This window comes from Cariama cristata, unplaced genomic scaffold, assembly GCF_000690535.1.
Source record: "Cariama cristata isolate BGI_N322 unplaced genomic scaffold, ASM69053v1 scaffold4822, whole genome shotgun sequence".
Lineage (NCBI taxonomy): Eukaryota > Metazoa > Chordata > Aves > Cariamiformes > Cariamidae > Cariama > Cariama cristata.
In genome coordinates this window covers 330-26,733 of record NW_009601948.1, presented here as the reverse complement: position 1 = coordinate 26,733, position 26,404 = coordinate 330, and the positions used below count along the sequence as shown (strand labels likewise).

At 36.5% G+C, this 26,404-nt stretch overlaps 1 protein-coding gene across 1 annotated transcript in view; it reads left to right on the top strand.

Moving 5' to 3' along the window:
- The window catches only part of LOC104169652 (plakophilin-4-like), a gene marked incomplete at its 3' end in the record, with an annotated part of 32,888 nt that extends 6,946 nt beyond the window's left edge, over positions 1-25,942 (top strand). The window contains exons 2-6 of the mRNA XM_009710629.1: positions 6,916-7,028; positions 19,406-19,440; positions 24,080-24,205; positions 24,370-24,560; positions 25,384-25,942. Of these exons, the coding sequence (XP_009708931.1) occupies positions 6,916-7,028; positions 19,406-19,440; positions 24,080-24,205; positions 24,370-24,560; positions 25,384-25,942 (1,024 nt within the window). The remainder of the gene's footprint in view (positions 1-6,915; positions 7,029-19,405; positions 19,441-24,079; positions 24,206-24,369; positions 24,561-25,383) is intronic.
- Between the last annotated feature and the right edge of the window lie 462 nt (positions 25,943-26,404).

The following is a 26,404-nucleotide window of genomic DNA, read 5'->3' as shown; positions in this document are numbered from 1 at the left end:
GCCTTTAAGTGTCATCTTGAGTGAGATCTCCACATTGTTGCAAACAAGTTGCCACTTGGCATGCAGAGCTTGCCAAGTCAGAGCTGTTGTTGATCACCTGGGGTATGCACAACATTGACACCTCGTGCAGGGTTTGTCCCTCCACCAGAAACTTCTTCAGAAGGGAAATTACACAGCTCTAAAATCTGGTGGATTTTGGTCCTCACTCATGGAAGCCTGCAGTCTGTGTGATTGCCTCTCCAAAGCAAGTTGCTTGCTTCTCTTTCTTGAACCATGTATATGCTTCCTCTTCCTTAAATGTAATTGTATTTAAAGCCAGCAGTTTTTTGTAGCTTCATGTTAAGAAATATGGTCTGTGGTTTTGCAGTGGAATTTAGCTTATGAATACAAAAGCACTCGTTTTCTAAGGTCATTACGTAGTTACTGCTAAACAGGTGAATAGAATTATAGAGCTTTTTTCCCCCCTCGATGTATATTGGATAATTTGGGAAAAAAAAGTAGCTCTGGCCAAGGCAGTTGTAGTGTGTATGCTTCAGAAGATTTGGTTGGTCCTTTTGATGCAGTATGGCAGTGTATTCTGTAATCTCCATCTATAATTTTAGTATGTTCTTGCCACATAGATATTCTTCTGCAAATGGAAACAAGCTTATTAATTGTTTTATTTGACTCCTGTCATGTCATTTAGTCACAAGCTAGTACTATAAAAATTAGTTAATTGTGATTTTTGCCTAGGGCAGCAGCTTCTCTGTGTTGCTAGCAGCCAGCATTGTATGGGAGCATCCTGTTCAAGGAGCATGTTTTCCCACTGCTTTCAGAGAAGCTGGCTAGAGAAACAAATTCAAGTAGATTTGTGCAATAAATAGTATACTGTCTGATAGATAAACATGGTGGTGGTAGGTATCCATTCAGAGTGGTATAAAATGTCATTATAAGGAAGCATGAACTATGAAGGTGATCAATGCAGTTATTTAGAATTGATTAGGACTTCGTTTTCTATAATAATATGATGATTTAAGCTAAAAAAAAGAAAAGGCTTAAAGCATGAGGTATTCCAGCTGTAAAGAAGATGGTACCTCTAAAGTATTAATTAATTAATATTTATGCAGGTATTTAAGACATACCAACTACAGCTGGCTGCAGATAGCAAATTTAAGAGACATACAGAAGTCAGCATTCATTGTTTCAAAAAGTATGTATACTTTGCTTCATTGGAACCACATGCTGCACACATAGGAACATTACTTGGACTAGAAAATAGAACTGAATTATTCTTTTGCTGCTTTGCTTGAACTTGCAAAAATACATTACATTTTCCTAAGCATCAGGATGATTTAAAAATGACAAATTAGTTACATACCTTTTACACTTTTGCAGTTCAGTGCGCTGTGATTTTTTTTTTGTCAGCACAAAAATGTAAAGTTATGAAGAATATTGTAAATAGAGACCTGATGGTCTTCATCCAAAATCAACAGTGCAAGTACCTCAGAAGAAATGGCCAAACACTGCTTGGGGTTTTTTTCCTCTTATTTCTACTTTGCACAGTTTTTCTGATAGAATACTAGTGAGTTTTGCTTTTTGAACATACAGTATAAATAAACAAAGTAAAATTTGTTGCTACATTTTACGTTTGTTGGATTCACCTCTTTAACTCCCAAGAAAAATAGAAGTACAGTTTGTTTAACTGGCTTTGGATTTGGGGGGGGGGGGGAAGAGTTTTTTTACTGAACTGGGCGATGTGTTACTTCAGATGATGTGCAATTACCTATACCAATTTTATATCGCAATGTTGTTGTTTTTAAAGAGGAAAAATTGTCTGTATCGAAATCTCTGTTGGGCAGGCCACACTAAATTTATATCTCTTTACATCATTCTGCCAGTCAAAACTGAATTGTATAATTTTCTAGATAAGGCCTGTACTCTCACTGTGGAGACGAAACTGCATATGTTTAAGAGATTATATATAAAGTTAGGAAAGGAATTATCAGCAGAAAAATAGAAGGTATCTTCCCTTTTCCTACCATGATGCTTTCAGTTAAATTATCTGAAGTTAATTTAGTTTTAAAAAGTTAAAATTTTTTGCCTCAATTTTCAATGGTAATCTCTTCTCACATCTCTTAAATCCTTGAACCTCAAGGCAGGTACGACATCTCTCCCGCTGTAAGTGAAGATCAGGTTTGAGACCACCTGAGTAACCTGAACATGTGTGTCCATGGGACCCAATGACATGCATCCCAGGATCCTGAGGGATTTGGCTGATGTAGTTCCCGAGCCACTCTGTTGTATTTGAAAAGTCATGGCAGTCAGGCGAAGACCCCAGTGACTGGCAAAAGGGAAACATCACAGCTGATTTTAAGAAGGGTAAGAAGGGGGACCCTGTGAACTACCGACCAGTCAGCCTCACCTCAATGCCCAGTAACGTCAAGGAGTAGATTCTCCTGGAAGACATGTTGAAAGATAGGAAAGATGGGGAGGCGATTAGAGACAGCCAGCATAGCTTTACCAAGGGCAAATCGTGCCTGACTAATCTGGTGGCCGCCTATGACTGACTGCATCAGTAGACAAGGGGAAGAGCTCCTGATGTCATCTACCTGGAATTCTGTAAGGCCTTTGATATGGTCTCCCACAACGTTCTTGCCACTAAATTGTGGAAAGTCAGGTTTGTTGGATGGACTGTTAGATGGATAAGGAATTGGCTGGATGGTAATGTCCAAAGAGTTATAGTATGGCTCAATTTTTAAGTGGAAACCAGTAATGAGTGATATCCCTCAAGTGTCCATATTGGGACCAATACTATTTACTGCCTTCATCAGTGACATAGACACTGGGATTGAGTGTACCCTCAGCAAGTTTGCAGGTGACACCAAGCTGGTGATGCAGTTGATTGCTTTGTTAGAGGGAAGGGATACCATCCAGAGGGACCTTGACAGGCTTGAGGGGTGGGCCAACATGACTCTCATTAAGTTCAGAGAGACCAAGTGCAAGGTCCTGCACCTGGGTCAGGGCAAGCCCCAGCATCAGTACAGCATGGGGGATGAATGGATTTAGAGCAGCCCTGCAGAGAAGGACTTGGAGATCCTGGGAGATGAAAAAAGAGGGTAGATTTAGACTAGACCAGGAGGAAGTTTTTTTACAATGACTGGAACTGGCAGAGGTTGCCCAGAGAAGCTGTGGATGCCTCATCCCTGGAAGTGTTCAAGGCCAGGTTGGATGGGGCTGTGAGTGACCTGGTCTGGTGGAAGGTGTCCCTGCCCGCGACAGGGGGTTGGAACCAGGTGGGCTTTAAGGTCCCTTCCAACCAAACCATTCTGTGATTCGAAATCTCACTTGTCGTGGTTTTTTTAACTGCTTGAAATCCTCAAAAATCTGAGGTGATTATTGGAATTGGGTGGAACTTCATTTTCCAGATGAAGAATTTGAATATACTCTGAGGAATTCTTGGGGAGGGTGGGAGGGAAACTGTATGCATATTATTACCTTATAAAGAAAGTACACTGTGAAATGAGAAAAATACAGCCTCTCTTCCGTTTCCTCTTTCTGGATTTTATCTTAATCCCTTTTCTGTGATGCAAAAAAAATAGTATTTTCTGTAGCTGTTACACTTCTGTAGTGTTTTACAGAAGACTTCTCTTCGTTGTTCATTCTTTTAATTTCAGTGGGGCTTTTTTTGTCTTTTAAACCTGTAATTTTTTTACACTTGTAAAATGTAAATCATTATTGATTTTTCTGATTATCTCAGTTAACTAGATCATCTCTTAAACACCTTTAGGACAGAAGTGTGTGACAAATTATTTTAAAAAGCTCTATGATTGTGTAGATGTAAGCCTGGGTGACAAGCCCAGATTTTTTTTTTTCCATCTTACGTATCTGATTTCTGCTGGCGTAACTGTTGGAACTGGAGCGTTGTCCCATTTCCTTTGTTACATGCTCCTTTTTAGCTGTTTCACTTCATGTAAAAAGACTTTCTAGGCAATGCCAACCTTTTTGTAGAATTTGGTAATTTACTGTAATTTTTTCCTTCTGGAATGCAAAAAGGCAAAAGTTGCTGAGTGATAACGTTTGCCTTATAAAATGCCTTCCTGCCAAAATGCATGTGAGCAGGTGTAAAGGACTGTGTTAGAGTGGAGGAGAAGATAGTGAAGGGAGGAGAGAGCTCAAATGAATGTATGTTCATAACACATATTAAGAGTATGTTTTCTAGAATAATGTTATTTTCATTAATGTCTCTAACTGTAATAAAAAGGCAAATTAATAGAGGTTGGTTGAATGGAAGCAAATAGCGGCTAGCATATGTTTTATTTTATTCATCTAATTAAAGGATCTATAAATAACAATAGGCAACTTGAGTCTTCTGTTCAAATTCATAGTTTGTATCAATGACATTGCTATTTAAATACTGATTTAAAAGTAAGGAACAGGAAACAGCTTTAAACGTAGGGAGAATGTTTTATATTATTTCTGCAAACAAGTAGTGCAATACTGTTTATTTTGAAGATGTATGTTTGTTATATGCTGTATAATACCTCATCATTTACTTGGGGAAAAAGCTTGTCTCGCTGACATTTGCTTCAAAACTTATGGAGCTTCGGCATCTGAGTGGGTTTATTTTGAAAATCACGGCATTCTCCACTAGCATGTTAATGACTGGCTGGTGAATCAGCTTTTAGACGGATGTATTATCTATATTCAGACTTAGAATTGGAAAATAAATTCTCATTTATAAATTTCTTGGACTGTTTTTGCTTAATACACTTTTTAGTATTTTCTCTCTGAAAGACAAACTGTCCAAATGAACTGACTGGGTGCATGTGTACCTCTTTGGTATAACGTGAAGTTGAATTATGCTAACCAAGACCTGGCTGGTATCAGACTGTGTCGACCGGGTCTCTGCTACTGGATGCAGTTATGTGTTGTACAAACCTTCGGATATTACCTGTACTTTCTGTCCCATAAGATTTGCTCTGGTCCGCAGGTTATCACATTCATGAGGCTTTTCGTATTGGGTCTCAGGATTAAAAGGATTTAGCTTTCGAATTCTATCTGAAAGCAGGTTTTATTAAAATCCAAGTTTAGGACTTATGTCCTAAAATGCTCTTTCATGTCTGAGCATTGACTGTGCTAAGCTTTTCTAATGCTGAATCTTGACAGTAAGTGCCAACCTCATAGAAGGTTGAGGACAACATCTCCCTCCTGCTGCTCCCCTGGTTTGTGTGTTTATTTTTAATGGAACTACAGAATATTCTATTCTATTGAACTGATCTTAGTAGAGCAACAGTAGAAAAATGCAGTCTTGGTCTGTGGATGCTTGTGTCCTCTGGCAGTAGTGGGTGAGTTCCATGTCCTGGAGGCAAACAGTTTTGCCTTGTTTCCAATATTTGGAATATTAGGGTGTGTTTATTCAGTTTGGTTAGGGAGCTCTGAGAAATGTTTGCAAGTGTCTACAATTCCTTATATTGTCTGGGAGGGGCAGTAGCTTGTGTGGCGTATCTTTAACAGGCCAGTTGTATGGAGCTCAAATGAGACTTTCAGAAGTAGTGCTTCTTTTTTTGTCATCTAACATACAGAGTCATTTTGGCAGTATGGCAGCTGCTGTTTGACTTAGCCCTCAGCTGGCTTCCTAATTAAATCAGTGCTAATTAGCCTTCTGTTTGGAGATTCTTGGAGGTAAGCTCACTGTGTTGTCAGTAGAAAAAAACTTTATCCCTGCTTCTGCAAGGTAACAACAGGGGTTTAGGGTTTTTACTCTAAACAAGGGTTTAGAGTAGCTTTTTACTGCGCTGTTACTCTGACCTCTCTTGCACTGCTGTGAAGCCCTCCAGGACCGGAGTGGTGAGAGGCAGAGGTACTTGCAGGTTCCTGACAGCCATAGAGTGCGTGGCTGAACCACTCCTTACCTTACTGAAAAGGTCTAGAAACTGCAAGGAGCAGACAGCTCTTGTAGGAACTGTTAATGAAAGTATGTAAGCCTCATTCCGTATGATCTAAGGTGTAAAAGAATAGTTTGCATTAACTAAAATCAGTGAAAGTGACTTCTGTAATATGGCAAGGCATGCAAATACTATAATACAATTACATGATATACATTCAAAAAAGCCCCTCTTATTAGTAATTGGCACTTTAAAATTAAAGGAATGCTTCTTTGCTGTGTTTGACTTGAATTAAGACTTGCTTCATGAGGTTATTAAATATTGGTGTTCATATTTTTTTGAGTAGTATTAAACAGTTTACTTAAACTTCAGGTGATGTAGAATATCAGTTGGAAAATAAGACAATTACTTGATAGAATCCTTTTCTATTGTTAATAAAAGCTAACTGTGGATGAAAACATCACTAATATCCCTTGATGACATAGTATAGATTTCAGAGTATCATGTTTATAGAAAATGTTTTCAGATTTTAATAACACACATTCTGTGCAGCGCTTGTTTCCCATGTCTTCCCCTGCACATTATGTTCCAAAAGGCTGAGTTTGGTACCTTTGACCAAGAAATGTGACAAAAGCTGAAATCAGGAAAGGTGAAATAGCACATCTCTACCTTCAGGCAGTTTGAAATAATAAATTTTAAGTTCTTGAATACAGAAGTCAGAACATAGCATAGCTTAGGATTTGAAGTTTTGCAATTGGAAAGGTTAGGATACAGTATTTTCCAGTCTACCTTGTTTATAGATGAAAAGGAAGAAAAACCACAAATGCTTAAACATGTTTTTCCTTTTGTAACAGGTGATAAATCAGTATTTGCATGAATCACTGATTTCAAGAACCATTAAATTCCCACTTTAATCTTCTAATAGCTTATTCCACTAAGGAAGAGTCAAAACAAGAAACATGATTGTGATGAAACAGCGTTTGTTTCAGAATTAATCCACATCCATTTTTTTAACATCAAGAATGCTTTTCTTTTTATTTTGAAATTTCAGGAGCTCCAATTTCAAAGACTTACCAGAGAACTGGAAGTGGAAAGGCAAATTGTGGCTAATCAGCTAGAAAGATGTAGGCTTGGAGCAGAATCACCAAGTATCGCCAGCACAAGGTACAAGTCCTGATGACTTTACTTTCATATGTCCCATAAATTAAAGGGCTCTTTAGTGGTGGTTATGTCCTACATACATATATTTTCACTGATAGCTGTTCACCTTCTGTTAATATCTGAAATATAAAAAAAAGGCAGATTTACTGTGAAGAGTTACAGGACAGTTTAAAGAGGCTTCTATAATAATTGATTACATTTTCAGTAGAGTGTATGTAAAGCTTCAATTTATCTTTAAATATGTTAAATTTTACTTTTAAGATTCATCCAAAGAGAAATACAGTAGACTTATACATATTTGTATCAAAATAAGTGCTGGTTAAATGCAGTAATACAATTATGATTTTTTTTTTCCTGAATTAACTGTCTAGTTTCATCCAGCTTTTCTGAAATACTTTCTCTTGTTGCATTTGTTTTCAGGGAACGCCTTGCTCTAATTGTAAGCATATTTAAATAGCGTGAAACATACCTTGATATATTTCATATACAATGACGATAACTATAGCAAAGCATTTTGTAATATCTCAGCTGTAACTAGTATTCTGGTTTGTTTGCTTGTTTTTTAATTCCTTAGCAAACTTTTTAACTGAATGTGTTTGGGCACTCATTCATCTCAAGCATATTAAGTGATGGGTAACTCTTGAATCTGAAAGCCTTGATAACAATGTGTTCTCTTACCAAACATTTATACCTGCATTTCGGATTACAGCAAACTTCATGTTGGCATGTACACAGAGATTATGCTCTGAACATTATTATTTCTTGCCTTAAATACTGTTTGTTTCTATATTCTTTGAGCAATAAACTTGGATATCGTTCTGAAATGTTTCCTCCTGTGGCCATACTAAATATTTCTGCATATTAAATGGAAAGTTGTTCTTACAAAAACTTAAGAACAGGAGGTGATTATTTAAAAATAAATAAAAAAAATCCAACATACCAGCTCACACAGTTGTTTTTATACATCAAACTACTTGACCTGAGTTGTCATTTGACAGTATTGCTAGCATGAGAACGTTTGTTTAAGAAACTTTGAAATACTGAGAAATATTCCTTGGACAAGATGACTTTTATACCCTTCATGCTTGCCTGTCTTCCTGCTAGATCCATGTATTTCTCCAACTGTTGCTCAGATTTTGTTCTGAAAGCTAAAAAAGTTAAATTCCTATGTAAGAATAAGTAAAAATCTTCTGTTGTTTTATGCCTCCAACCACCTTTCATTCAGTCTTGAATGTCCATTTTCAGTGATTTTGCCTGAGTAATATAAAGGAAAAGGTTTTTCTACGTCCCAAGTCCAGAGAATTTTACCTACCAAGAACACCAGAGTTAGCTTATCCCACAAATAATTTTGTGTAGTTTTTGAAATAATGTATAATTCGCAGTATCTACACAGTAAGATTCTATACTTCTATGAAATACCATCATTTACCAAGATGGAAAACATAGTTTATAGCATCATGGAGTGATTTCTTCTTTTGGTTGCTTCCTTATGGCTAAATGATTTTTTATTTGTACTAAAAAAAAAAAAACTATGAAAGTTTAGGGGGAGAAAATACTAGCATATAAGTTGATGTATACTTTGGTACAAGTACATTTGTGAACCTAGATAAACTCTTCAAACTCTTGTTTTCCGGGTCATAAATTTTACATAGTTACTAATAAAACATTTTGCACATTTAAAATGAAAGCCTAATTATATTCTTGAGTCTTACCAACACCTCTGCATTCTGATGACTGATGTTCTTATTTTTCTAAATTTTCCTATCGCAGCTGAGTCTGGTCCTGTATAGATGAGAATGCTATGTTACATTACTTTTTTTGCTGAGGGACATGAGATTAAAACTTGGTTTAGACAATACGTTCTGAGATGTGTGGCTCCTTGGTTAGTTTTTTCACTCATTCTTTAGTGTGGATATTCCTTTTAAGAGATGTATGAGAAGCTGGGGAGGAAAAAAAAATAAATCTGTAGTTGAATTAGATGCTTTCATTTCTTCACAACCAGTTGCTTGCAGTGTAGTTCGAAAAGTTGTTGAAAGAATCAAGGTAAAACAATCTTCTAGAGCAGTATCACAGCAGACACAAGTGTAGCAGCAAAATTTATTTCCATAAAAAGGTACCTGTGTTTCCCCAAACTAGGTGATGTAAATGTTTTGCTAAGGCTGACAAGAAATTAAATAAACATGAAAGAGGGCAAGGAGAAAAGTCTTGGAAATGGATTGCTGTGTTGAGAGCTTGGTCGTGGACAGCCAACAACCTGCTCCCAAAAACACAGAGAAGTTAAGCGTTTAGAGAGCAAGATGATGTTTTTCCTAGCCAGATGTAAGAACTGTCCTACAGAATCTTATATAAAAAACAAAAATAAAACAATGACATAAAAAAGGCAAGCAAAACTAAAGCATGAGATGCGTACACCTTTTTATGCTTTGTTCAAGGTTTCTGTCCCTGAGGGAACCAGTAGTGCTTTGTTTCAAAGTGCTTTAATCTCCTTTCATGTGGTTAAAACGTTGGGGAGCGTTTCATTTCAGAGGTCCAACTGAAGGTTTTGTTGACCTCAGTGGTCGTAGCAGTGCCTCTGCTTTACGCTCTTCTAAACTGGATTCCTGTGAGCCAGCATCGTCCTGGAGGTGGTGCTGCTTTGCAGAACAGATGCTGACGTGAAGTCAGAGGTGCTTTTGTGGCAGCATACGGCTGTCTGTCTCGGTGGTTGCAGCCTGGGCCTCGGGCTGTTGTATGTGTCAGTCAGGTCATCCCTCTGAGCCAGCTGATCACCCAGTTGCACAAGTGCACAAGTGTCAGCCCAAGGGAAGCTGTGGTTACAGCTGGTGAGGGGAGGGGGAAATGCGACATCAGTACCTTAAACCAGCTTAAACTTCTGCAGCTAGTACATGTGGCTTCTCAGCTGGTCTTCATGGCCGTGAGCCCAAACACTAGCACAGTATGGAGTGCAGGCTGTGCAGATGTACACCTGGATAAAGCCACCTGGAGATAGGGACCAGTGATCAGACTGTCACCTATTTGAGTGTGCCTGAGAAGGACTCTCATTTCAGAGGCATGGTTCATTCTATTACTGCTGGTCCTTAAGAAGTGCATGTGTTGCTTTGTACACATGAACAAGGCAAAACAAAGAGAAGGTACTTGTAGTTCAGGTTTGTCTGTTGCCCACCTGTATTACAACTATATTGTAAATGGAAGCAATACAGGGGAGTAGTTGGCTGTTTTGCTCTCGAGAGGAGTGTGAAAGATGAGAGCAAGAGCAGATCTGTAGACCTTAAGCAATTGTAGCGTAATGGGTAGAGAAGGAAGCACTAGATCAGCTGCAGCCTTGGGTTCCAATATGGCTTTATTTTTGTGCACCTATAGATTACTTGCTTGTTAAAATTATTTCTTCTCATAACTGTTTTTATAAATGAGTATTGTGCTCAGCACTTCTAAGATGTTTTATGGCGTCCACGTACACTTTCAAACCTCTTAAGAGTCTGAAATGATACATGATTAGTGTTATATGTAAGTATTAAATATTTTTACCCATGTTATACACTGCAAGATCGGAGATGATAGACTGGGAAAAATGATGAGAGGTTTCAGTTGTATCTTCTTGCTTTCATCTCATGCTATAACATGCACAGGTTTCTGTGAAGAAGCCACTGGGCTGTTCAGCCTCCCCACAAGCAGATACAGCTTTGCTGCTAACTTTCCGTCAGTAGTGTTACTGATTCAGTTGGATTCAGTTCTGGACTGCCAGATGTGTTGGAGTATGTGCTGTTGCAGGTAGATATCCATATCTATCAAGGGTCAGTAGTCAGACTCACTTTATAAAACCTCTCAGGTGGGAGTTGGCTGTATGACTCTTGCAGTCGACTGATCCTTTTCGTGAATTGTCTGTTGTATATAACTCGTGAAAACTGATTGGTGTTGGGAACCAAAAGCCTCATACTTATTAATTTAATTGTAAAATACTGTACTCATAATAGCAGCTTCTCACAAACACTTTAACAGAAGAAAAGTATGTAAACAGCACGCTAGACTTTATCAGAATGCAAGCCCTTTTGGCAGTACAGTAAATAATACAAAAAAATTAACACTTCAAGTACTGAACGGTCAGTTTGAGTGATAATGTGCCTACTTGAAGTCTTCTGAGTTTTGTAAAATTAAATGTATTTCATAGCTACTAGGATGGTTTTGTTTTCTCTGCTTTTCCCAATGCCAGCTGAAATACAATGTGAGCTTTCGGTAGCAGTAGAAAATGTTCCAAAGTGATTCAGTAAAATATTGCGCTCTGTGATTGAACACTGTAAAGTTTCTGTGAGATGAACATGTATTGCATTTCATGGTCACACTTTCTTTCTCTCATGAAATAGGAGAGCGCTTATAAAGAGTGTAAACAGAGCAAGTAGTTTTGCTTGAAAGCCAGCACGCCGTGGTGTTAAGCTGTGTAACTTTTGTTCCACTTGAGGAGCAGTAACATACAAGACACTTCCAAACTCTGCGCCGCCCCCAGGCTTGGGGCATTCCATGGCATGCAGCAGCAGGTTTATCCTGACAAGACTGTTCACAGTGAGCTGGTCTGGGTGTAATTATCCTTACAGAAGCTAGTTTAATTTTGTTCATATGGTGTATCAAATATTTCAGTGTTTCCAAAAGGTGGATTTGAAATTGCGTATATTGCAAGATATGATGTCACCAAACTTTTATGGCAAATTATAAGCTCCATAAAAATTACCTTTAGAATCAGCTAGTGCTTTCGGGGTGGGAAGAGGGAAGGAATCACAGTAATTTAGACTACTTTTTATTTATTTACACTAATGTTACACTGACTGAAACTTGAAAACAAACCAATTAAAGGGCTGCATTAAATTTAAAAGCAAGTAAGAAAAGATATACTTAAGTTTTTCTTTGCAGAGCTTCAGCGTACAACAAAAGCAGGGCTTAAATGTATTTGACAGAATTTAGCTAAGTAATGAATAATTTTGAATCACGCTCTCCCAGTTGATCATCACAGAGCTGTTGGAAGAATATTTTGGGCACAGATACTAGGAGTCCATTTATCCTGAGAATTTAGAAGAAACGCTGATCGATTTCGTCATTAATAGCTAGCTAGGAGCTACTTGCCATGTTAGATAAAATGACTGGTCATCAAGTCAACTGACAGTTGCTGATGCTAACCATTCAGAGGAAGTACCCATCTCCGTTGCAGAATGAAAGACTCTCCTTTTGTGAGAAATTGTACCATGCTGTGATTATTTTAGGTGTTATTGTTCTTACTAGTGTATTATAAATCATCTTTAATCTAGCTGCAGAGTTTCTATTCTCTGTATTACAAAGTGTTGCATATAAAGATTTGGTTTCTGTTTTATTATGTTTTAGAGTGTAACGATATCTTGTGACCTTAATTTCAGAACTTGACAATGGACTGTGATAGGTTTGTTGTTTTTTAAAATGGTCTCACTGAGTGTCTCTTCCTCTGTCTTTACTATTTGATTGAACTTTGAAATGACCTTACTTCATAATTGTCTTAGGAAATTAACTTATTTTGTCGTATCTTTCTTTTCTACTAATTCCCTAGTAGGAGGGGAAAACAAAACAGAACCATTGGTCTATGTAACATCAGCAAATTTTCAGGATTTTTTTCATGTTTTCTTCACAACTTAATTCAGATTTGCTTTTTTGACTGTACCTACATGTTAAACAGGTTTCCATTGATGTGTTTCCTTCTGGTTTTTACAGTTTCTTACTTGCTTACTTCAGGTCTTCAGGCAGTCCTGGGAATGTAAATATAGTAAGGATCATGCTTGTAAGTAGTTTTATCAGTGGTTATGATGGACATACAACCTTTGATGTGTATGCAATATATGTTACATATTTTCTAGGTTGTAGTTTTACCAAACGACTTTAGGAAGCATTATAGGGTCCCCTACTCTAACTTTTAGGACCTAAAGAGTCACTGTATTTCCGGTCAATCCATCATTTGATAAGGCTATTTAAGATGTTCAGCTTAGTGAGTGGGTGATCAAAAGCATTTATCTGGAGATACAGAAGATTTCTTTCCAAGTCTCTATCTTTCCTTTGGCACCAGCTGTGGCACTCAACCAGCATCAACTGTTCATTTAAAATTACAGGGTGTGCTACCATTTGTCTTGAGTCCACAGAAATTTAGAAATGCTTATTTTTTGCATGTCTACATCAAAAATGAATGAAACTTGTGAAGTTTCTTGTTATAGCTCCAGTATTCATATTTTTGTTTTCTGTTTACCCAGACTGTAAACCTTTCTGAAATTCCGTGAAAGCTTTTCAATGCCAGTAGAACTGAGGAATTTTGGGGGTTTTATGCAGTTTGCTGATGTTCAAATACGAAAAAACAAATTGTAGCTTACTGATGAGTTACTCTGGTGATGGATTGAAGAGTGATGATTTAATATTCACTTCAGCTGCATATGTAAATACTTATTATCTTACCCAATGGTAGACTGGGCTACAAAATAGGATTTTGATTTTTAGTGTAAATGTACATGTACTGCACACTACAGGTTGAGATGCAGTAAGTGACTGTCAGCTGAATTACGGTAGCTGCTCGTTAAGATGATCTAAAGTCTCTAGTGGACAGTTGTGACAGATTGGGTGGCACATGTTAACCTGTCGCCCTCTGAAAATGCCTGAAGTACTGAAAGGGCAGTGAGTGTTGCGGTTATTACTGTGGTGCATCGTTTAACTAAAAGAATACTTGAAGGACTGTTAGTTCTTCCCGAAGATAGTCAAACATGCCGGAGACCTGCATTTTGAATTACTGTTTTGTGGTGCCAGTAGGAAGAGGTTGGTGATGGACGATGTGGTGTTACTACTGTCACAGTGCTGATTGCATGGTGTCAGGCGGCACAGGACTGTAGGGTGGTAGCCATGTTCTGCTGTCCCTAGGGCTGATCTTCCCCATGCGCAGCTGTTCTGCATGGCTGGTGGCTGTGGGGGCTTGGGAGTCTCAATTGCTCCTTAACCTTGGGTTTCAAACTGAAATAGCATCCTTCAGTATGAGTGACCACATTTGGGTATAATACTCCAGATACAGCTTTCTAAATTCATACCCAGAGCATTAGTGCTTGCCTGTGTCAGATGAAAACATCTAGCGAGTCGTAGGACCACTTGCTCTTGGTGGCAGAGCTGTTGAATTTTTGTATGTGGGACATAAGATGGCTATGGTACTTTGCACAGTGTCTAGCAGAGTCGGTACAGGAATTGGGTGCATTAGTGAAATCAAGAAGATGGCTATTAAAAAAGTTGAAGACTGGAAAATTAACTTGTTTAGTTAAAATATTTGTGGAAACTTCTGCTAACATGTATCAACAAGAAAAGCAAAAGTTTGAAATCTTGTTAAACTGATTTTGATGGTTGCCAGTTGCTTCTAATGTGTATTACAAGTTTATGGAGTTTAATACATGCTATTTTATTAGAAAAATCTCCCTGTACCAAGAATTTACAGTTACACAAAACTTTAAGTCTTCATACTGCATATAATTGTAAACATGTTCTTGATGTAGATATTTTAAATGGAAGATAAAGGACAAGTAAAACAATACGTTGAGTCTTAACAGGCCCTTAAGTTTTTACTGGCAGCTCTGCGTAAGTAGCAAGCATGAATCCCTGTGAATAAACCATTTGCTACTGGCTGCCTGACAGAACAGATGTATTCCAGTGATGAAAGCTTAGCCAAGCAGTAAACTAAAATACTAAAGAGATACATGTGAAGTACATACATTTTTCAACAGTTATGTATTTAGCTTTTCACAGCTTTTCACAATTTTAGAAATATTTAATAAATAAAACTTAAGTTTTTCAGCTGTTGACTTTTTTTGATGACGACAGCAGCATATTCAAGCAGTTAAGATAGGGAATGGAAATCACTACTTTTCTCTCATGCAGTGTTGTTTAAATTAGAAATACATTTCATCTTATGGAATACTTGCTAAGATCATAGGCTTAAACTGTTTCATGTCATATAATACCTTCAAAAGATGTATGTAGCACCAAGAATTTAAGTTTACTGTCCAGTCTAGAAACTGAAGATCATAGTTGTGTTTACACAGTTTTTTAAAAATAGCATGCTGCTTAAGGCATCTTAACAAAAATTAGATATCTTCAATTTTCTTAAATTTCAGTATTGTTCCTGTAGCCTTGCTACTCCATACACAGGTGCTGTCAGAGACCTGGCTGTGACCTCGACCGGCAGTTCTGCCTTTGAAGTGTGGCCAAGCCCTTGAGCTGTCATACCCATTGAACTGAGACGAATGTTGACCTCCTTTTCTGACTTGGAAATCCAAAGCTGGAAATTGTTTATTTGAAAGCTATCACTTGAAGAATGTAAAGTAGTACTAGTGATACTTAGTATGTTTTGCCTCTAAATGACTTCCTACAAAACCTTTACCATTTATCAGATTATTATTAACTGGTTCGATTTTGTGTCTTAAGACATCAATTTTGAACTAAAGCTGTAAGATGGCAAAGAAAAGGTGTGAAATTGAGAAAGGGATGAAACAAAACCCAAACCACTAAACCCCAAAAAACCCCACTACCCAACAAAACACAACCCCAAAACAAACAAACAGAAAAATCCAGATACTTAGGAAATAGACATGAGAAGAAAAAAATGCAAAAGATAAAAAAAAGCTGATAGATTGATCTCAGCAGAGTTTGTATGCATGCTCCATCTTCAGTTACCAAATATTTGTGTGATTGGCTAAAAAATTAGTGTTTTGGTGTATGTGTTTTATATGCATTTAGTGTTATGTTTTTATTTCACTTATTCTTTGTGCTCTTGCAAAGTAGACTGAAAAGGGAAGAGAAAATTATTTTCATGTACATGACCGTATGTGTGATATTTTGTCTATGCTTTCCTTCCATAGCATTTAAAAATAGCTGCTATGCTGTAATAATATTTATCTCTAACTTCTTTAATTGAAAACTATATATGCCATACCAATCTGTTCTGAAAGAAAAATACAATTTCTGCATGCCTACCCTACTAACCTGATTCTTTTTCAAAGATAATAGTGGGCTAAAATCAAGTATTTTTAGACGTGCAGTGCACCACATACTGACTCTCTTTAGATATATTACATGTTAATATCAGGAGAAGACAGCATAATGAGTAGTGAATGGCAACAGCTTCTCAGTATTTGACCACACTGTTTTTTAAACAGTGGAATAAAATGCATTAGACTTACTTGTCAAAGCTGAAAGATTTGGTAACTTCCAAACATTTCATCTGTAAGGTGACAAAATTGGATGATGAGGTCAGGAGGTGGTAGATGCTGGACTTCTGCAAAAATAATTTAGTAAGAATCATGTTAAATTCTTAACCAGTTTAATTGTTTGTGAAGTAGCTTTCTATTTACAACCCATAGTCGCAACAACCTTCATTGTTCGTAAGTCCTGTACATGTAAAGAAAGTTCAATTAGCCAGATGTGCTGGGTAGAGATACGCTTGGGCTTTTTTATTATCTTGTGTATGTAAGAGTAAAGCATTTCTGTATGCTTGGCCCTTTTTACCTTTGCTAGCACCACAGAATGGTGTCATCTCATTATAAGGAATTGAGTTTCCAGAAACTCTGGGGAGTAAAGTAAAAGGTGAAGAGTGTAAAACTTGATGTTCAGATAGCATGAGAATTCTGAGGCTAGTGTTCACAGTATCTGTCAAATAGTCTTCATATTTCTTCATATCAGTGGAGCAAAGTATTAATGAATAGGCTAACAGTAATTGATTAAAGAAGCCATTATATCCAAGTTTGCTTGGTGAAGAGTAAAGAATATATACTCTGTAAAGAATTCATGTAGATTAACTAACATTCAGAACTCAGCTTTCAATAATTAAAATTCATTCAATTTTATAGAAATTCTTTTGAATTCAATGCCAGTTTTGGTACAGACTTCCTCATGAATTTTTAAGAATAGAAATATTTTTAAAGGTTTCATCAAAATAGTTACAAGATTCAGTTTGCCAGCAAAAAACCAGTAAAGTTGCACAGAATTTATTGCAGCATGTAGTTACAATCCCCAAGATATGCCAACGAAACATTCTGGAGGTAACACACTAGTTAGATTCAGTGGTAGGGTACTAGAAATATTTTAAACTTTTTATTTAAATTAAATGAACTTCAACCCAAGGCTGTGCAAAAGTTGAAGTTTAGTGGTCTTGGCGCTGCTTACTGCTCTGGAATAGCCAGGTGATGGTAGTCCAGTTCCTTTGCTGCAGAGTTCCAGGTGTCTCTAGGTAATTTTGGTTTTTCACAGAGCTGTCTAACTTGTGTACCACGTTCACTTCGTCTGTTCTTCTGCAGGGAAAGTTGTAATAGCTTAAGAAATAACCATCTGTAGCAATTTATTACCTCCTGTTACCTGGAGGCTATGACCTTCTTTCCTAATATGCCTTAGCAGGTTCTGTCATGCAAAATCCAGGTTTGTTTAAATCCCAATTTAAACTATGCCACTAAAGGTAGTTTAAACTAATCCACCTGACTTTGCACTCGGGTGGAATGACAGAACTCGCATCATCGCAGTAGCCGAGTTTTGGGGAAGGTAGCTGCTGGTTGTTGTAGGGTAAGGTCTTAAACAATCCTAGTTAAACCCACAGGGTGACATTGAATTGAATTATCCTGTTTGGGCATGTAGTTTGGTTTTGTTTATGTACTTAGTGTTTCTGACATTGGACATGTGTTCCAATACCACTGATTTTGTCTTTGTCTAAAGTTAAGATAATTGTGCTTCTGGACTTGGACAAGATGGTCCTTCAGGAAAGAGAAAATATCAGTGAAAGTTTAGGCGTGCATCTGAATTTGATGGAAGTCTGTGGTTGAGCACCCTTCTCTCCACAAGCATCTCAGAAATACAGTAAAATACAAACTTCTGAAGGCAGATGAGGCTGGAAAGTCTGTCTGGAGTTCAGCTCTTCACTTGTAATTCTATACACCAAGTTTCAGTCTATTTAACTGGTCCACTTGATGTACATTCTAAAGAAAAAATTAATGTAGCACCCCAAAAGACTGGAATTGCAGACTGAGAGAAAGAATAGCCAATACATAGTAAAAATTCTGTTACTACCTAGATATGAAGTTGGCTTTCAGACACTCGAAGCCTGCATTCAAATTCTCTTTTTTCTTTAAATTTCATTGTAATTGTAGTTTAGTTTGTGCTTGTATGCAAGTTTAGCACTTTTATACACAAATACTTTGTTTCTAAAAAAGACTCCCAAATGATTGGTTTTATTTTAGAAAATAAGTATCTAGTGGTGTTCATGTTGCTGTGCTAAAATTTTTTGTGATTGGTAGCTGTGGTAGAAAGAAGTGAAATAAATAATGCTAATTTAGAAATAGGTACATCTTACCCAAAATCACAGTTTCATGCTGATGTTTAGACATCACAAAATCTGATGGACTTGCCTATTTTTCCTTTAAATAGCTTTTTGTTTGGAAAATAGCAGCTTATGATAATTGCAAAAATGATTTAATAATCAAAGTTTGATAGTTCATATGTAGAGTGAGGAAATACTCTACAATGGAAAAATATATCTATTTTAATAATACATGGATGAATTTTGCATTTGTCTGCAAAGGTTGTCATGTATCAGTGCAATTATCAGCACGTGAAAGAATGTTGTTTTGTAGAAGAAACAAAATGGTTAAGATAGTTTGATATATAAATAGTTATTGGAAAAATACAAGAGAAGTAGGAGTTTACACTGATATTAAACACCTGCTTGATCTTGTGAAATAGTTGTTTCTTAAGGCATCTCCGTAACCTTGACAATGTAAAATCTGTTTACCCTTAGAGGTGTACATGTTTTGGTATGTCAAATGGTTTGTCTTTCATAATATGCAAAGGATCAGAATTCTCTCTGGAAAACTGGAAAATGAAATAACAGTAAAAAATTGTAGGTCTGTTTCCGTTCATTTTTTTCAAATTGCTTTACATGTGGAAGCAAAATACTTTAGAATTGTGATTTCCAAACGTCCTTTGCTAGACCCTACCACGAGCAGCGAATGCTACTGTCTTTGAAGTGCTTTGTTTACTGCTAATCATAGACATATGATTGTGAATGCTTGCTGTATACTATTTCATTTTTGTGATAACAACTTAAATAGGAACTGCACATCATAAATCATGCTCTTACCTGCCCTGTTGCAGATAGGTGACTCTGCTTGATAATTTGACATACAGTAATTTACAGGACATTCTCACTGAATAATACTGTGCTGAATAATAAAGTGCTGCAGAGTGTTATTTACATGGGCTATTGAAACTTCTGTCTGCTGGGGTGTTTCATACAATTTTGGTTAAAAAAATAAATCCAAACTAGCCACATAGTTCATTTTTGTGATAATTTTTTTTTCTTTCTGCAGCTCTACTGAGAAGTCATTTCCTTGGAGATCGTCAGGTATTATCTTTTATGTGTACATTTTGCTTTAAGCCCCAAAAACTTTATTTTCTTGGCATTCATTGCTTGTTTTGAAGTGAACTGAACATTAGCAGCAATGCTACATATCTTTTTTAAATACTTTAGAAAAAGTATAACACTAATATCCTCTTTCTCGCACGTGAAGAGACTTGTGTGTTCCTCTGTTATTGTACAAGGTTGTTTTGGCTTAGAGGTAGTTGCAGATACTTCTCTTGCAGCTTTTTGTGCCTTTGTATTTTTGTGTGAGATGTGACTGTAACAAAAGTCTTGTGTATTGGGTCTCCTTTGCAATTAATTAAAAAATACTTTTGAGTTTTCCCTTTAGCAAGTAAGGATCATGAAAAAATACTATATGTTTTAAGCTTGAAAACTGATTTTCTTTTTACAGATATCCTTAATTAACTGAGAAAATCTCCAATAAGTGAAGATTATTCTGAGAGCTTTTTCTATTTTTGTATCTCAGGATAGCTTAAACTTTCTTTCCAAAACAATAAATATTTGTCTTGTGGTGCTTCTACGTCTACTCTTGAAGTACACTAGGTGGAATGGATAGGACTGTATCTTAAAAGTGACATTCAAGTGTCTCTTGAAATAATCCCATCTGTCCTTCACAGATCAGAGCATTTAACTAGTTAGGTTTTTTGCATAAGTTAAAATATTTAATATTGAAGAGTCAGTCTTCTGAACAGTGCATGTCTCTTCAGAGTGATGAAGTGTATGTGCAGAAGTCAACGTGTCAAAACCACACAGCAGGACCAGAAATGGAACCTTGAGTCTCTGCGAATTGCTTTTTGCACTGGATCATGTTTCTCTAATTATGTACTCTTGACAGAATGTCATATTAAGCACAATTGGTCTAATGTAATCAAAATGCAATTAGCATTTTAGGTAGCTTGTTAGAAGTTTTATTAACCAAGCTCTGCACAGTGCTAATACTGTATCTCTATATAAGGATGCATGCAGTTTTAAGAGCTATCCAGTTGCTGCTGCACAAAGAATAGCACATTGTAGTTGTCTGCTTGTTCACGCAAGCACATTCATAATTGTGATAATTGTGACTATTTTAGGTAAATAAGTCTCTCAAACTATCTACTTTCCCTTCCCCTTCCTGTTTTTTGTTTTATTTAGAGACTAAGCTCTTAAACTTCCGTATAATTGTATTTACATGGTTTCAGTTGCCAGCTGAGGTGAGGCACACATTAATTTTTTTCCTTTTAAATCTAATATTCTCAACAGCCTACTTGTCTTGGCATTTAAATTTTGCTAGTCATGGTGGTGCTTTTCAGGTATTCTTTTAGCAGTATTTTTAAACAGAAGTCAAATTTGTTTTTTCAAGTAACTGAGAAGTTAGTTTTAATTACGCTTTCAATGCTTTCAATGTAAAACTTATCTTTTTCTGGTTTTGTGGTGACTTTTTTTTTAAAAAAAAAATCACATTATTTCCCCTGGTTCTGTAATGTTCCAGTTGCAGTTCACAACTAGTAAAGATACCTTCTGACAGATCTTGGTTATTGTTTTACTGATTTATCTCATCCAATTGCATTCCATTTCTTTATTTCCTCCTCAGTTTTTCCTATAACTTCTTCTTGATCTATTGTTTGTTTTTCTCCTTGCCTTTCTGTTAGTTCCTCTCTTTCTTTCATCTACCCAACTCATATTTTTATTTTTTCCTTTAATTCTCTCCTACCATTTGTGTGTTTCTTTTCTTTAGAAATCTCCTGTGCACATCCCTGCTAAGAAGTCATTTAACCTATGGCAAAAAAATATTATTTCTATTTAAATGCTGTATGCATTAATATAAATCTAGATGTATGTTTCTCACATCTCTATGTATCTAAAATAAGGCTTTTCTGGAGTAATTGCTCAGAAGTGGGCATGATTAAAAAAATATATTTTTTGCTTAGAATTTTCTGATGTACGTTTCATTTAATGTTTACATTTATGTTGTGATTGTAGCATGACTGTAGATTTTACTTAAAGATTCACTCTTGAGCTTTGTTTTGAAGAAGTGTCAGTACATGTTGCTTTACTAACTGCAATCTAAACAATACTGAAGTTAAAGATGAATGAAAACACTCCCTTAAATCACCATTTTTTTCCTGACTGCAGATAGTAGTTTATATCAAAAAACCATCAGTAGATGGTGTGATGTGACCGTAGCTGTAATTGCTTTATGTATTGGTAGAATTATACAGAATTTTTAACAGAAATATAAAATAATGTTGTTTTGCAGATGCTTATAAATAGAATATTAGCTCAGCAGCCATTTATAAAAAGGCTATTATTTTATTCAGGGCACTCTCCTCATGATTTATAGTAGCAGACAGAGATAGAAAGACAACAATTCATTTTATTGTGCATTCTTGCCTTTGTTAGAGAGCCTAAACAATCTTTATTTTTTAGCTTTGTGAAAGCATTTGCTTGGTGGCAAATGTGTGATGGAAGCGAGGTTTTGGTTCAGACCTCTGTCTTAGGAACATCTGTACGGCACTGCACAATTGAACTTTATTCTTCCTATGTGTTTCTCCCCAAATTGATTATTTGTCAGTTTGACATTGATTTAGTATCATGTAACATCAACTAACTAAAATAACAGGGCCTTCTATTACTTAAACAAAAAAGATTGAAGATAAAAATATTTAAATTGAATATAATTATAATTTAAATGTCCCAGTCCCCTCAAGTATTTTGTTCTAAAGAATATGTAATATCTGCTGATGTCTGTTATGATCAGTTATCGAGTTAGTGTTACAGGAGCTGTGGAAGTGAGTTATTTCAGTGTTGCTTCTCAGTATCATTTCTAGGCATAGTGATGGTTAAATTAATGGAAGTGTAGTGACACTTTTTATTAAGCCTTAATTAAATTTGGTCATAATATTTCTATTATAGTAAATTAATTAGCATCAAATTTTACTGGATGATTTTGACCTAAGAATGTACTGCTGATAAATAACCGTGCTGACTGCCTGTAATTTCTAAGATGTATTGATTATTTTTTTTTTTCCCTTAATCTGGTATTTGAATAGTGTTCAAACATTCATCATAATAGCAATTAATGACTAACATTTTTAGTATGAATGTTCCGTTATGGCTGATTGTGCGAATAGTGAGACACCAGCATTTTGTGTACAGCTATTGGTAAAAATCTGAATGTTTCTTTACAGCTTGATAGGTACAAACACTCTTATGAAGTATACTGTAATAACAACTGTTAGAAGGAATTTCCAATAGCTCATCTGTCAGGGTTTTTTTGTTTTGTGTTTTGTATGGGATTTTTTCCATGAGTACCACTAGATTTTATGTTGGGGTATTCTTTGTCGGTTTGAGAGAGTTTTTGTTAGCTATTGCATAGAATTTATTTCAGCCTTTTGCTCCATCTTCTGCCTAGCATCAAACTCCTAACAGTTTGCCTCTTTCTCTAACGTGCTGTTATGTTCATTTTCAAAGAGCACTTAGCAGGCTTCAATGTCCACAACTTGCAACTTGTGACATGAAGCAGTCACAGAAATTTTTACTAGACTGTTGCTTCTTAGCATGTTTCTTTTGGTTCCCACTCTAGGCTCATTCCTGTATTTCTTCAGCAAGAATTTACGTATCTCGTGTTACCTTTAAACTTCCTCAGGGGGAGGTTTAGATTGGGTATTAGGAAAAATTTCTTCACTGAAAGGGTTGTCAGGCACTGGAAGAGGCTGCCCAGGGAAGCGGTTGAATCACCATCCCTGGAGGTATTTAAAAGACGTGTAGGTGTGGTGCTTAGGGACAGGGTTTAGTGGTAGACTTGACAGTGCTAGGTTAACGGTTGGACTCAATGATCTTAAAGATCTTTTCCAACCTAAGCGATTCTATGATTATGTGATTCTGCATTTCTGACGCCTGCTCTTCATCAATGAATGTGATATGATGGCAATTGAGTGCTTAATATTTCTGTCAAAATAATTTTGATTCAGTTTTTCTTGTTGCTTTGTGTCCTCATCTTTGTCCATTTTTTCCAGACTATGTTTAATTTTTTCCTTTCTTCATAGCAGTGTTGTGATGTCTCCTTTACTTTCTATTATATATGATGACTCTTTCCTTTGCCGTTTGTAAGGTTCAGCTAATATTCTTAGAACTGAAGTTAGCTTAAGAGTTGTTAAAAAGTAAACATTTGGATAGTAGTATATGAAGTAAAAAAATCTATAAAATGTGCAGCAGCTTCTGTTGATGGTACACAAACAGGGATGAAATTCAGCTCAGCCTTTTACGTACAAAGCTCTTTAGATTATAGGACCTTAAGACAAGTGATAGCTATCCTCTGTGCACTGCAACACAGTCGCACAATGTTTCTACTCTGCAAAATATACTTACTAGATAATCATTTATATGGTTCATTAAAATAGGTTGGAACATACATTTGAAAAGCTAGAATTGCAAAACTATAGCAAAAGTGCAGGAAACAAGATTCTCAGACACTAGTATTAATGTTATTTTCATTTAGTTTGGTAGATGATGCCTGTCTAGTAGTAGACTCTGTTTATGTTGGAAGTTCTTCGTTAGTAGGTGTGAGAAAATTATTACGATTGAGTTTGCAGGAAACTTACATATCAAACAGTGGATTTATCTAATTAATTTATTCTTTCAGATCCTCCGACCACCAGTGTAAACAAACCCCAAGTGTCAGAGAGTGTTCATACCAATGCCTATGACATTAGTTCGGAACCAGAACAAGGGAACCTCTACTCACCAGAACAGACATCTCTCCATGAAAGTGAGGGTCTGTTGTGTGCATTTTAAATATTAGAATATATTTCTGTATTGACTGTATAAAAATATAATACAGTTATGAATGCAACAAATAACAAAGTTATACAATATTTTATTTTTGTGAAATTGTTGGATGCTTTTATTCTTATACTGACTTCATATCTACAGGGTCTGTCGGTAACTCAAGAAGTTCAACACAAATGAATTCTTATTCTGACAGTGGTTACCAAGAAGTGAGCAGTTTCCATAACAGCCAAAACTTGAGCAAATCGGAAAACAGACAGCAGCATTCCCTTATTGGAACCACTAATAACCATTTGGTGAGAAGCTCGCGAGCTGAAGGGCAGACATCGGTCCAGGTATGCTCAAAATAGTACACTTGATCACTGTGTGTACACTGTCTGTGACACAGTTTTAAAGACAATAATTGTATAACTGGACCTACCTTTGTGTAGACTGGAATTAATGTTTCTTAATTACACTTTTATTAAAATGTTTACCGGTTAAAAAACAGAAATGGCTTGCAGCAGACATAGACTTGTTTGCTGAAATCAGCTTGCATGTGATCTGGTTCATTCACTGCAACTGAAATTAAGTAAAACTTCTGAGGACTCCTGACTGCAGAGTACGCTGCTAATACCAAGAAAAGTGTCACTTAAAATTCAGTTATGATATTGGGGAAAACCACCTAGAATTTAGCCTGTGTGTAAACACAGTGCTTAAAGGAAGATGGTATTTGTGTTCCTTTACCTTCTACTGTTTCTGGCTTTTTTTCCCTCTCCTTTTTCATTAGTCAGAATGACAGTAAGACAGTAATTGACAAAACTTTATTAGTTCATATTAGAGCTCTTTGCATTACTGTTCCTGAATTTCCAAAGTGGTAGAGTAGTGAGGAAAGAAAGCATAGGTACATATTAACATAGAAAGCCAAAAAAGAATGAGGAATTGATGTTTTTTTAATGTTAAACTGCCATTTTATATATTAAGAAATACTGATTAGGAAAAAAGGTATAGGAAAACTTGAAGGAATTAGATTTACGGTAAAAAAGCTACTCCTCAGCTGCTTTTATATATTGTTAAATTGTGTGCACTTCTTGTTGACTTCTCTCTTATGCGAGAAAAGTATATCCACTATGTGGCCTAAATGATAAAAACTAATGAAACGTTTTTGTTTTTCAACAGCCTTCAGTAAATATCGCTACCAATCGAGTCATGAGACGTGTCAGTTCAGTCCCATCCAGAGCACAGTCTCCCTCTTACATGGTCAGCACAGGTGTTTCCCCTTCAAGGGGGTCACTCCGAGCATCTCTGGGTAGCGGGTATGGTTCTCCATCAGTTGCTGAGCAAAGATCCCTTACTTCTCATGCGTACTCATCCACTACTCTACCAGTACAGCGGGCGGCATCCCCATATGCTGCACAGAGACCTGCCTCCCCAACGGCTGTGCGGCGGATGGGCTCAGTCACATCCAGGCAGACAGCAAATCCCAATGGTGGGACTTCCCAGTACCAAACGTCGGTCAGAGTTGGCTCTCCTCTTGCTCTTAGTGATGTACAAACCAGAGTAGCTTCTCCGTCCCAATCTCAGCTGGGATCTTCTTCCCCGAAGCGTTCTGGCATGACTGCAGTTCCACAGCACTTGGGAACAACACTGCAAAGAACAATTCATGATATTGAACAATATGGACAGCAATATGATATATATGAGAGAATGGTTCCTCCACGTCCAGATAGCCTTACAGGTTAGTAAAAAGGTAAAGACACAGCTTAAAGCTTGGTACAAACCTACAGCTGTAGAAAACCCATAATGCAGTAGTTGTTTTATGGATGAAACATTGTAGCACTAGGACCTTATTGTGGTGGATGTATCGATCAGTTGTAAATACTGATGTCAAACACTATGTGTCAATCATACCCTAAGTTCCCTGTGAATACTGTCTTTCTCTTTAATTACTAGATTGCTAGCCATGCATTAAATTAAATTGGATGTTTTAAGTAGCTGAGTGAAATTCTGGGTCTTCCAAACAGGCATTTCTGTATTTTTGAAGATAAAGTACGTTTAAATGTATGTGCAAGTTACATACAAAGTAAAAGATATTAGACTGGAACTAGTTTTATGTCTAGTTCTTTCTTAAAATATGTAACTTAGTACCACTGAATTTTAGTCCTTTTTTTCCCTAATATTTCTAGGCTGTCTCAAAGTA